This window comes from Squalius cephalus (assembly GCF_949319135.1).
Source record: "Squalius cephalus genome assembly, chromosome: 22".
Taxonomy (NCBI): domain Eukaryota; kingdom Metazoa; phylum Chordata; class Actinopteri; order Cypriniformes; family Leuciscidae; genus Squalius; species Squalius cephalus.
This window is the reverse complement of record NC_137143.1, coordinates 4,840,572-4,853,968: the sequence shown is the minus strand read 5'-3', so window position 1 is coordinate 4,853,968 and position 13,397 is coordinate 4,840,572. Positions and strand designations below refer to the sequence as shown.

General features: G+C 36.1%; 1 protein-coding gene across 2 annotated transcripts; it reads left to right on the top strand.

Moving 5' to 3' along the window:
- Positions 1-2,039: 2,039 nt before the first annotated feature.
- On the top strand, positions 2,040-12,975 carry mcrs1 (microspherule protein 1). 2 transcript variants are annotated; one of them, XM_079856445.1, is made up of 15 exons: positions 2,040-2,206; positions 2,423-2,477; positions 2,888-3,050; positions 3,140-3,278; positions 4,692-4,856; positions 4,936-5,045; positions 6,017-6,125; positions 6,269-6,407; positions 6,492-6,567; positions 7,843-7,871; positions 7,980-8,072; positions 8,155-8,237; positions 10,158-10,245; positions 10,836-10,963; positions 12,169-12,975. In XM_079856445.1, the coding sequence occupies exons 2-15, from the start codon at positions 2,468-2,470 to the stop codon at positions 12,253-12,255; spliced, it is 1,419 nt and encodes a 472-aa protein (XP_079712571.1). In that variant the 5' UTR covers positions 2,040-2,206; positions 2,423-2,467; the 3' UTR covers positions 12,256-12,975. The 2 variants fall into 2 exon arrangements, with proteins under 2 accessions (XP_079712571.1, XP_079712572.1); XM_079856446.1 differs by lacking the exon at positions 2,040-2,206 and having other exon boundaries at positions 2,399-2,477; positions 12,169-12,836.
- Positions 12,976-13,397: the final 422 nt, after the last annotated feature.

The window sequence follows — 13,397 nt, the reverse complement described above, 5'->3', positions numbered from 1 at the left end:
ATACTTAGGCTGTATCGTAGGACAATTTTATGGTATCGTGACAAGACAAACCCTTGTATTTAACTCCAGTTGTGTGTGTGTGTGTGTCACTAAAGATAACTTTTTAGTGGCACAATTTAGCGTTATTCTAGCAGCACAGTTAGAAAATAATGTAAGATATATTTCTACCTAGAAAATTCCATTGTTAAATGGTATGTTTGATTCTGAAAGTTGCTCGTATTATGTTACGCTTGTGTTTATATCAGGTCTTGTTTATTCATTGCATAAAATATGGATCAACACAAGTTACCATACACAACTCATAATCTTTACACGTTGTCATGTGAATAACAAGTCAGTAACGTGCTTAAGTTTCAATAAATGTACAACATGGGTTTATTAAGTGGGACACCTTTTTTTACAGTCTATGGTCGGACATGACGAAAGTAATAATTTCGGGTTCAAGATCTGATTCGGATTAACTCAGTAAACACTCAGTCTGTTTTTGTTTTTTGTTTTTTTATAACTAAAATGAATCGATTAGTCAAGTCAATTAGATGTAGATTTCCCATAATAAAAACGTAATGTACTCATCATTACAGCAGATTTACAGCAGAACCAACGGCTAGGCTACTTGTCAAGTCAAGTCAAGTCAAGTCAAGTTTATTTATATAGCGCTTTTCACAACATAGGTTGTATCAAAGCAGCTTCACAGTAATAAATTAAAACAATACATCAATGTTTGTTTCTAGTGGAACGTCCACGTTTGGTAATGCTGATCAATGGTATCGTTGATTGATTAATTCAATTAAATATCCCCAAATATCCCCAACTGAGCAAGCCAAAGGCAACCGTGGCAAGGAACCGAAAAACTCCATCAGGTCAGGTGACCTAATGGAGAAAAAAAAACCTTGGGAGAACCCGGGCTCAGTCGGGGGCCAGTTCTCCTCTGGCGTTTATGAACTAGAGACCGGATTTAACTGTAAGATTAAAAGTATTATATAAATGCCTGGCTGAAGAGATGCGTCTTTAATCTAGTTTTAACTTTTACTTGTGTCTTCCCGCGCTCACTTCTCTTTCGCCTCGTAGACATAGAGGGTTAGGGTTAGGGTTAGGGTTAGGGTTAGGGTTAGGGTTAGGGCTCGTAGACTGGGATCTACGTCATTGGTCACATTGCACGAGCGCCCTCTACTGGCGGAAACAATCCATTTCTATCTAAACTCAGTCAGATTATTCAATTATATTATTCAATAAGCTTATTAAAACTCGTTTTGACCTCAATTGGTTTCTTGCTTTTCACCTGCCTCTGACTTTTGAGCTGACAGAAGAGTCGACACGACTGTTTTTAATAGACAAAAATATTCAATAAAGCACTGAATCTAACTATATCAAAGTGTGGCCATATAGACACCCTTCTCAGTCATGACTGGGTGAAGCTTGAGCAAACTGGCAGAGCTATTAGCTTTGTAGAAAAACCGAAAGACCTTTGAGAGGTTTGCCATTCCTTCTGAAATGTGACATTCACCTCTAATTAAATGGGTGTGGTGGAACAAGGCCAGCACGATTTTATTAGATTTAATGAATTGTAATATTTATGCTTGACTATTTTGTTCAATTTAACTGCTTCTAATGTACCACATAGATTGCCAAGCCCTGCCTAATAACAAACACAAAACAAGCAATATATTAAAGAAATCAAATTTGACAGAAACTTCATATTTAATGCTACTTAATTTGTAGAATGTATTTAATAGATTATGCTTTCTTGAAAACATTTGCTATTGGTTTGTAAAAGATGTCATGATTCATTCTACATGTTTGAGATTAGTTTTCGTTGCATTTACACACAGGTGCCGCTAAACTGTGGCGTTATTAGCGCTTCGAGTGAATCGTTGGTTCAGTTCATTCAGAGTTTTCAAAAAGCTTTGTTTCTCCTATCGCTAAAGTTTAGCGCCATTAATAATACATTACATTTACTGTGCATGTATCACAATCAGTGCAGTTATTTCAAGTCTTTGGTAACTTTGGACAGAGATTTGTTGCTCTCTGGAACGACATTTCCGGTCTAACCCGGAAACGATCCAAACTCCACAGAAGCCTCCAGTTAGCTTAGCCTCGTTGCTTATTTTTTGATTATCAAATATAAGAATAACATATTGCGTAATATTTGAATTTTATATTATATTATATTAATCAGAGTCCGCGCGCAGCGATACCTATTCTAAAGGTAAAACATACATCGCCCGAATTCTCGAATTTTAATGTCTAAATGTCTTGTTTTGGTGTCATGGTTGATACAACAATTGTCGCTGTTAGAGCTTACAAAGCAATTCAATTATATAATACACATCTAACATATAAATAATCGATTTATTATAGTGTCTTTCTAACGATCCACTTGTATTAATAGTGTTTATTAATACTCTTCTCTGTCTGTGTTCAGTATTCATGATTCATCATCGGGTTTCAAAGAGTTAATCAGCTGATCATGGAGAAAGGTAAGTCAACTTGAACATGATATTAACAGATAAATAACATTAATATGTTATAAGACTGAGCTTTTAGTACGTTTGCTGGATCAATAATAGATCAGTTTGACAGACAATGCTATTATAGTACAGTAATTCTGCTGTAGTAGAGGACACCTTTTTGTTATCAATTTCATATAATCAGATATTGTCTGTGATCTACGTCAGGGGTTTTCAAACTGGGCTCCAGGGAGTGACAGAAAGTCTATGGAAAATTCCTGAAAAAAAATGTAAAATAGATCATTTAAAATATGTGGGTGGTCAGTGGCATCTAAAATATTGAAAAGCTGACCGGATGTGTAGAATAATTACTATGATCACTCTCTGTCCTCGCTCCCAGCGTGTTTACACGTTCTGTTTGATCATGTGATGTGTTGCAGACGTAAAGGCGGGCATCTCGTCTGCCGTGGCTGCAGGAGCGTCAGTCGGGCCGATGGTTTCACAGAGCAGGTCTGAGGATGAGGAGGCCACTGGTGTGAAGAGAACCACTGCTCAGGCCTTCAGTGGAGCGGGAATGATTCCCAAACGCAGGAGCTCCTCCAGGTCAAGAGAGTTCATCTCCCACCGTCCGCTTCACTACTGCTACTGTACATGTCATTGTAAATCAAAGGTGTCTTGTCATTATATTGTAGATCAATAAAGAGAAAGAAGTTTGATGATGAACTGGTTGAGAGTAGCCTCGCGAAATCTACCAGTCGGGTCAAAGGTCAGCCAGTCATTGAGCCAATCAGATGCCCTGGGAGTGACCTCGCATCCAGTGACAAGAAGAAGGTAATGAAGGTTACTGTATGTCATTATATAACTCTACGGAACATTTGATTGTGGTTAATCGTATCATTTTCTGGTCAAGCATCACTAAACTGTATAATTGACCTCTGAAAATGGGCGTGTGAGAGAGACTGAAAAACGTGAGTTAATCACTACCGGTCAAATGTTTGTAATAATTATAGTTTTCTAATGTGTTTGAAAGAAGTCTCTTCTGCTCACCAAGGCTGCATTTATTTGATCAAAAATATTGTGAAATATTATTACAAATTAAAACATTTCACATATTTTAAAATGTAATTTATATCTGTGAATCTTCAGCATCAGCAGCATTACTCAAGTCTTCAGTGTCACATGACCCTACAGAAATCATTCTAATGTGATGATTTGATGATCAAGAAACATTTCTGATTATTCTGTTTGTTGAAAACAGTTCCTTAATTTTGTCGATACCATGATGCACTACCATTTAAAAGTTTGGGGTAAGATTTAAAAAATATTCTGCAAGGATGCATTAAAATGTTCATAAGTGACAGTAGAGACATTTATAATGTTACAAAAAAAATGTTTCAAGTAAATGGTGTTCTTTCTAATCGTTAAATAATCCTTGAAAATGAAGTATCATAGTTTCCACAGAAATATTCAATAGCAAAAACTATTCAGCATTGACAGTAATAAGAACCATTATTAATAACTGAGCAGCAACAATAATTGAGACATTGAAACATCAAATCTTCATATTAGAGTGATTTCTGAAGGATCATGTGACTCTGAAGACTGTAGTAATGATGCTGAAAATCCAGCTTTGGTCACAGGAATAAATTACATTTTAAAATATATTCACATAGAAAATTATTTAAAATCATTGCATCAATATTTCACAGTATTACTGTTTTTACAGTATGTCTGATTAAATAAATACAGCCTTGGTGAGCATAAGACACTTCTTTTTAAAAACATTTATTTACATTAAAAATGTTCTTATTCCAAACTTCTGAGCCGTAGTGGAAGTGTGTGAGAGTAAATGTGAATATCCGAGGCATGTTTGTGTGTTGTGCGCTTATGCGATTATTTCATGTGAATGTGAGAAAGTTTTATGTAAATGGTAACATTTAAATTATGGCCTAAACTGCACCTGATAATAATTGTCCCAGGTAACAAATATCCTACATGGCTGCAGTAGCATGTCTTGTGTTACTTTGCGATTTTTCTTTTTTTTAATGTAATTGAATCATTTATATAAGAAGTTATATGTCATTCCCTTTCATTTATTTTGAAGGTAGGTGCAGTATAATACAGGTTTATATTCAGTGACAGTGTTTTTCTCAATACTTACGAAATTGTTTAGTGTCTGTGATGATAAACTCATTTTCATTGAATGTGCTTTGATTTGTTGTTGTTGTTCTTTCTGAACCGTAGGGTTTAAAGTCCGGTAGCTCTCTCACGCCTCCTCTTACCATGGTGATCACTCCTTCATCGATGTCCAAACGAATGAAGAAAAACAAGCAGCCGTTACAGATAACCAAAGACCTGGGCCGCTGGAAACCCACGGATGACCTGCTGCTCATCAATGCTGTCCTACAGGTCAGCTGTCAGATTTGAGTGCGCTTAGAAGCTGACTAGTTCAGAGATGAACAGAAGTTACATGTACATTTATGTTCAGACTACAGATCTCACGTCAGTTCATCTGGGGGTGAAATTCAGCTGTCGCTTCACACTGCGGGAGATCCAGGAGCGCTGGTACGCTCTGCTGTATGACCCTGTCATATCAAAGTGAGTTTTTGACCAAAGCATCATTCTTATATCGCTATAAGCCCTGTTTTAAACATTAAAGGAAGAGAAAAAATAAAACTGCCATCAACGTCATGTGGTTCTGAAACCCTATTGGCTTCCACAAAACACAAAAGGACATCATTTCAAGAACGTTTTCCACATCAATTTCATAATAGTATCAGAAAAGATATACCTTTTGTCCTATAGCTCTTTGAAGATGTCCGATTTGTTTTCAAATATAGCTAACTTAATTTGTTTCCACACTTTTAAGTTAGAAAATAACTATATTTCAATTTATATTTTTGACATAAATTTTAATGGGACTATTAAGCAGAGCTGCTAATGAAGTCTTATTACAAGAAGCTTCCTCAGTTGCTAACCATTCTGGCTTGTCACCTAACTCCACCAACTATACTTTCTGTTTTTAAATAGATTATTTTTTATTATTAATTATTTTAATAAATGTTTTGCAAAATAAATACTGCTCAAATGTGTGTGTGCATATATATATATATACATACATACACATACAATGCACATACATACATACATACAAACATATAATGTTGGTGGCAGATGTTAAAAAAGTTGCATTACATTGGTGCAATGAATTCTATTTTGTATTACAGAATATTAAAATTTCAAATGAGAGCCAAGTAGGTACAAAGTAGGTAATGTCTAAGTATTAAGAAAACCACAGATGTATATTTGCTTTCCTGAAGCAGCTCAGACACACACACAGAGTTTGCCATTAAGAATCATTTGATCCTACACAGATGAACTTTCCCTCCAGTGAGTCTTTACCGCTTTGCATGTAAAACAGTCCTCAGGTTTTGTTGTCCGGAAGCGTTTGGAATGATATGAGGGTTAGTAAATAATGAAAGAGTTTTTGTTTTTATTTCATTTTTTTACTCTTTACTTGATCTTAGAATCTGAACGTCCATTTTGTAAGGGTTTTGTCTGTTCCTCAGGTTGGCGTGGCAGGCCATGAGACAGCTTCACCCAGAGGCCATCGCTGCTATCCAGAGTAAAGCTCTCTTCAGCCAGACAGAGGAAGCCCTCCTCGCCAAGATCATCTCTGTGAGCAAATGACATCTGCATTTTAATCCCATGCATTTGATGATACGTAGCAATGAATGCTTTCTAGATTTTATAAATGTTTTAAATGTATCTGTTCTGTTTACTTCAAATGTAATTGATCCTTGCCTCATGTTTGTGAGTAGAGCAGTCAGCCTAAGCTGGAGGTGTTTCAGGATTTGCTGAACAAGCACCCAAATGTGTTTTACCCATCACGCACTGCTAAGAATCTGCTGGTGCACTGGCAGCTGCTGAAGCAGTATTATTTACTGGAGGATCAGAGCGGTGAGATGCTGTTAAACGTCACTCGGTCTGATGATCCTGCTTGTGCTGATCGCTGTCATTTAATTTCATCTGATTTGTTTCTAGTTCAACCTCTGCCTAAAGGAGAGCAAGTGCTGAACTTCTCTGATGCAGAGCAGGTGGTTGATGATGCCAAACTCAAGTAAGTAAACCATTTTTTCAACTCCCCTAACAATATACCATCATGTGTTTTGAGTTTACTGACAAATAATACTTCACAGTAACACTTATTCCTCCAGTGTGCAAATTAAAGCCACCAGATAAATTAGCCACCAGAAAGCTGTTTAAGTACAAAGTATACTTCCTTTTTTACGTGTATGCTAGCATACATGCACAGTTGTACGCATGGCCTTTCTAAGTATTCTCCATTAGCCGTTTGCACTCTGTCTACACAATGTTTTGTCACGAATTATAACCCATATGCACAGCTTTATAATCTTTTAGGCTAGAGTTGTACAAATACGGCTACTTTCTAACCTCTTTGCACAATCTCTCATCCAGTTTACAGTATGTGCGTATTGTACTGATGACGAGATTTTGCGTAACGCACATTATACGTGAACCCTAGCATACGCCTAAAAAGAGAAGTATTCTTTGGGTTTTAGCATATTCTGCTTTGCACATTTAAGTATTTTACACCTTGTGCTTTTCAAAAGTTTACATAACATTAGTTCATAATAGAGCGCTGCAGTGATGATGTATTTTTTTAGGCCAAACCATAAGTTTGCATCACCCTGGTTTATCGCGACAAAACCCAATAGGATTTTTCCTATTAGCTTTTGGATTATTGCAGGACTAAACGAAAGTTTATGATTCTTACACATTTTTCTCATGATGATAATCTTCTCAAGTGAACACAACTTTAATTTGGAAACCTAAACACAATCGGCAGCAGTAAGAACGAAGCCGAATGTAGGCTATAAACGAACTACAATACGGTCGCTTGACTTCAACGACACCATCACTAAGCTTTTGACAACGGTTTATTTAAATATATTTTCCTTGAAAGTTTGAGTTATAATAGTTGGTAAGAGTGCAATTAATAAACACACCGAGGATGTAAAAGTGGACTAGTGTGTAAGATGAGTTTACCTGTTTGGTTTGATGATATTTAATGTTTTTTGAAGACAAGTGAAAGCTTTAAAAACAAATCACAAAGAGGGTATTAGACTACAGTTTGAAATTATCTTGAGCTTGTGTTCACCACAGACCTTTTTTCAGGCATTTAACCAAAAACCCATTAAAAAAACCCATTGACTTAAGGACGATGGAACTGGAAGTGCTAAAATGCAGGGTTTTGACCTGCAGAAAATCTGCAGATTCTGGTTCATAATGTGTTGCTTCATTGACTAGCTTGCAGCCTTTTGTGGTAATCATGTGTGACTGTCAGGTTCTGATCATGTATCATGTTCATCAGGGACAGCAGAGATGAAGTCCTGGAGCATGGTGAGTTATTTCATACAGCCTCTTGTTGTTTTTAATGCGTGTCAGTGTAGTTGTTTGAATGCTCTCTCCTGTGGCTGTCTATGACGTGTTATGTTGCATGTCTTATAGAGCTCATGATTGCAGACAGACATCAGAAGCGTGAGATCAGACAACTGGAGCAGGAACTTCCTCGCTGGCAGGTGTTAGTGGACAGCATCACAGGTCGGATTTGTGACGTTGTTTTCAATATGGTAATGAGATGAATGGTGATCACTTAAGTAATTGTGTGATGTAATTATTTCAGGCATGAATTCACCAGACTTTGATAATCAGACGCTGGCAGCTTTACGTGGACGAATGGTCAGATATCTGATGAGATCTAGAGAGGTCAGTGAACATTTGCTAAACACAGGAATATTGTACTTTGACATTATAAGTGTGTATGAATGGTAAACATCTATTGTGCTTCTGTGATCCCTTCGGTATATGTCAAATCAGTGCATTGACTTGTACCTGGACTTTAACCCTCTGAGGTCGATTTGTTTTTTACATAGCAGCAAAATAGACTTAAAGGGATAGTTCACTTTGAAATTAAATTTTGGTATGTTTTAGCTTACCTGAAGGGCATCCAAGATGTAGGTGTCTTTTTTTCCGCAGTAGTTTCAATTTTGATATTTTTAGGTCAAACCATCTAGTGTATATACCTATGCACCAGTCTGCGCACACGACACACACCAGGATGCGCTCGCGCCCTCAGATCACTTGGACGTGGTTGTTATAAGAGGTAAAAACGATATAAATACTGTTCGTTTTCTCACACAAACCGCTCGTTTCGTGTCTTAGGCCATCAATGTGTACTTACGATGGGGAATTGTTTAATTTGGACGATGGGGAATTGTTTTAATTTGGACTCTGTGCATGCTCTTTGAGACCGTGACCATAGACCTGCATTATATGACTGACAGACAAGAACGGTTTGACCTAAAAATATCAAAATTGAAACTACTGCGGAAAAAAAGACACCTACATCTTGGATGCCCTTCAGATAAGCTAAAACATACCAAAATTTTATTTCAAAGTGAACTATCCCTTTAAGAAATTTGACAAAATAAACTGTAAAATGTCTACTTTTGTATGTGTCCACTTACAATTGAAACAAAGCATTGTGCTTTTGTAAAAAAAATAAAATAAACGGGGTGTGCTTTCTGCCTCTCCATCTCTAACTTTTTTCTGGAGCAAGTCTCTAAACTTAAACAAAACTCAGCGAATACTATTCAACCAGGCATGAGCAATTTATCTTTATAATCATTTAAGTGTCTACTATTAAATTATCTAATTCAAAATGAAAACAAATATTCTCTGTTTATGTAATCTTTATGAAAAGAGAGAGATGTCATTTCAGCTCATTATCTGCTAATGTGAACACGCCTACTGAGAGCGCGCGCTATTCAAACGCAAATGATCTGAGGCAATCCATGCAAACGTGTCAACGCCACATCAGCTCGATAAAATACATCAAGTTTAATCAGGCATGTACTTTACGTCGTCTTGCTACGCTGTGAGGAATAATACTATCTTAATAATAATCCTAGAAAATTTACCTCAGAAGTGCTGGTTTAGTTTCACTTCGAGGAGCAATGGATCCATCTGAGGATTGTGAATAGTAAGTTCTTTATTCTTAAGTGCTTTGTTCTAATCGCGATATGGAATGGTATCTGTAAACCACAAAAAGACTGTTTAAATATGATTTCCTTATTTCAGAAACTTTAATTTATATTTTTTTCAATAACCATACATAAACATTATTCTCTCAAAAATACAAACATGTACATACATGTTGCCCACATATTATGGTAGCCCTGTTTGTGCTAAATAGAGTGTAATGACACTTTTACCATTAATATGTTTATAAACAACTGAAAAAAGCACAAATGTCAGGGCATGTCAAAACATCTCAAGGACCCCAAAACACCTCAGACCCCAGAGGGTTAAAGGAGACTCAAACCCCTTTTTAGTTGTGATAGTGTCTTCAACTAAAGACACTTACTACATAATAATAATTGCACAAGAAAGTTCTGAGTAATGTAAAGTAACTGCATAAGTTTACGGTTCTGGTTGTGCTTTATTTATTGTTCTAAAAACCTATCAAACTTTTTTTGTCAAATGCTTCACTTGAAATGTGTTTTTGTGCTATCTTTTTAAAAGTGACTTGCTTTGATATTTAGTCATCTAATGCAGTGTGAGGTGTTTTTAAAGGAACAGTTCACCCTCAAACGACCAGTAACAAACTCTATTGCCATGTTTCAGATCACACTGGGTCGTGCTACTAAAGACAAGCAGATAGACGTGGATCTGTCTTTGGAGGGACCTGCATGGAAGATCTCCAGAAAACAGGGTCATTATTTATGACATTGATGATTGAACTGCACAGTGCTTTCATTTGTCTGTATGTGTTCAGTCCTGCTCCCGGATGCTAAATATTATGCTAAATGTAGTTTTGCACCACTAAACTTATACAGCTTATTCACTAAACTATCACAACGACACTTTAGTTACTTTTTTAAAAGAGAGGGAATTATGTTTTTGAGTGACTTAATGACTACTTTTCAGCACATATTAAACTGTCCAAGTGTGTCACATGACCACTGGCTACACATTACAGCATCCCGTTTAGGTTCACTGCTGGTATGCCAAATGTTTCTATACACTGACTGTTATCCTTGTAAAACATCAGCTATGTCTGTTAAGCGTGGTTTTCAATTTAGTCCATAGTCCATGCTTTCCACAGCTTTTTCTTGTCTTTTTTCATGTCAGCTGTGACTTTACATTGAAGCACATAATCATTTCAGCCAGTGTTTAATGTCACAGACGATTCATGTCATTTTAAACATTTTGATGCTTTGAATTATTATCACCAGGACTTTTGTGTGGCATTGAGTTACGTGAACACTAATAAATGAAATAATGTTTGTTTTCTAACACCAGGGATCATTAAACTGAAAAACAATGGAGATTTCTTCATCGCTAATGAAGGGCGGAGACCCATTTACATTGATGGACGACCAGTTTTATCTGGAAACAAGTGGAAACTCAATAACAACTCTGTGATGGAGGTATGGAGGGACACAATTGCATTTGAGTCACAAAATTACAGCTGTTAAAGGGGTGGTATAATGCCCTTTTCACAAGATGTAAAATAAGTCTCTGACGTCCCCAGAGTGTGTATGTGAAGTTTTAGCTCAAAATACCCCACAGATATTTTTATATAGCATGTTAAAGTTGTCACTTTTTGAGGGTGAGCAAAAACGCACCGTTTTTGTGTCTGTCCCTTTAAATGCAAATGAGCTGCTGCTCCCAGCACAGGGGGCGGAGCTTCAAGAGCTTGTGTCATTTTACCTCACACAGACATGCACTGAAAATTTCAAAAACTTTTAGCCTTTTATGTTCAAACCGGAGTCAGAATGATAGAGAGACTCCATGTAGACAATATTTCTGAATGTTAGTTGATGTATTTACCTTATGTGCAGTTATCTTCTAGTCACTTATTAGCATACTCTGTTTTGATAATCTATAAATCGTGTTTATGTAAATTTTAGGGTTGGTGATGTCACTAACCCGGGAGGACTGTCGTGTAGTTCCTACCAGCCGTTTGCTGTAGTCCTTAAAAAGCGATTTCTTTAAAAGCAAATATCTCCCTTTGCTTTGAACTTTGAGCGTTGTAACTTTGCAGATGTTGTTTATGATCAAACAGCAACATTACACACTAACTAATGAAATCATATTCAACCACCCCTTTAAAAATAGTGATTTACCTCATTGACATTTTGTACATGGTATATAAATGAATATTGTTTCAGGTGTTTAAATAAACTGAAGTACTATTAAAAGGATTCATAGTTTGTAAAAATACACATTTGTGTCTTTAGAAGCAGCAATAATATTTGAAGAACAAAAAAATTAAACATAAGTTTGACCACTTGTTTTATTCACATCAATCACGCATTGTGTTGGTCACTATAAAGTTTACTCTATCTTTCTCCCAGTTGACCGGCCTCTCACTCTCATGTCTTTGGGGTGAAGTGGACGATAGAAGCAATATTTAGTTGATTTTGCCTTTTTCAGCAATGTCATATAGTTTTTGTAGCTGGTTAACCAGATGTGTATATTATTGAGGATCTAACTGTTGAAATGATATTAATGAATGAATATGATTGACTAAAAATTTTGCCATTAAAAAAAAAAAGTATTATCTAATCTAATACTGTTATTGGATAATAAACATCCTGAATAAAGCACATCTGTGTTTGTTTTTGTCCAGATTGCAGGTCTTCGCTTTGTGTTCCTGATCAATCAGGAGTTGATCTCTCTCATTAAAGCTGAAGCTGCCAAGATGAACCAGCCGTGATGCTGAACTCACCTGTCAAACACCATTCAGTCCTACCTTTATCTCTGCGTAGAGTCATAAACAGAAGACCTTCAGCACAAGATTATACGGGCTCCCGTCGCAACCGCTGAGCCTGGATCTGGAGTTCAGATCCGAGGAAAAGCATTTGAAGATTTTATATGCCTATTATTCAAGGCACATTTGAACTGAATGAACTGACTGTTTGAGAACATTGTCTCAGTGTGTGTGTGTGTGTGTGAGATAGAATTGCTGTTATTTGCATAAGTGAACCTTTTTCAAGTCAGTGTTTTGACCTGTACGTTTTTGTTTGTTTATAATTAAAAACTCAGTAGCCTTGCATTGTCTAATCAAAGACGGTATGCTAATATTCTGCCAAGACAGAACTAGTGTAAATATATTCATGAAGATAAATTAAAACAAAAAAATGTTTTAATGATACATCCGTGTAAGTAAAGTAATATCTTTGTTTGTAATTGTCTTTTTTTGAACTGAGTGGCAAACTTTGCGTGCGTTCCTTTGGATCTTGACATGAACTGGTGCAAGCCCAGAGTGGACATAAAAGATGCATAAAAGAACATTTGAAATAATGGTTCAGATCTAATTATAAAATGCACAGATAGTAAATACACAACAGGTCAAACGGTTGGAATAATTCAGGTTTTTAACATGTTTGAAAGAAGTCTCTGAAATGTACACCTGTGATGCAAAGATGCATTTTCAGCATCATTACTCCAGTCTTCAGTGTCACATGATCCTTCAGAAATCATTCTAATATGCTGTAAAAATGGTTGTCAACATTGATAATATAATCATAAATGTTTTTTGAGCAGCGATTTCTGAAGGATCATGTGACACTGTAGACTTGAGTAATGATGCTGAAAATTCAGCTTTGATCACAGGAATAAATTACATTTAAAAAAATATATTTAGAAACAGTTGTTTCAAATTGTAATAATATTTCATATTATTTATTGCTATTTTTTACTGTATTTTATATTAAATAAATGCAGACTTGGTGAGCATGAGACTTCTTTCAAAAACAAGGAAATCAGTAGTGAATCGGCTTTTGTCCCTCACTGTACTCAAAGGCAATTTGACAATGGTATTAAACGATATTATGATGCATAACCATTGTCAATGAA

Excerpts from the sequence above, each read along its gene's own strand:
- mcrs1 (XM_079856445.1), top strand. Across the intron at positions 3,279-4,691 it reads CATCCAGTGACAAGAAGAAG|GGTTTAAAGTCCGGTAGCTC; the intron begins GTAATGAAGGTT and ends TCTGAACCGTAG. Across the intron at positions 7,872-7,979 it reads AGATGAAGTCCTGGAGCATG|AGCTCATGATTGCAGACAGA; the intron begins GTGAGTTATTTC and ends CATGTCTTATAG.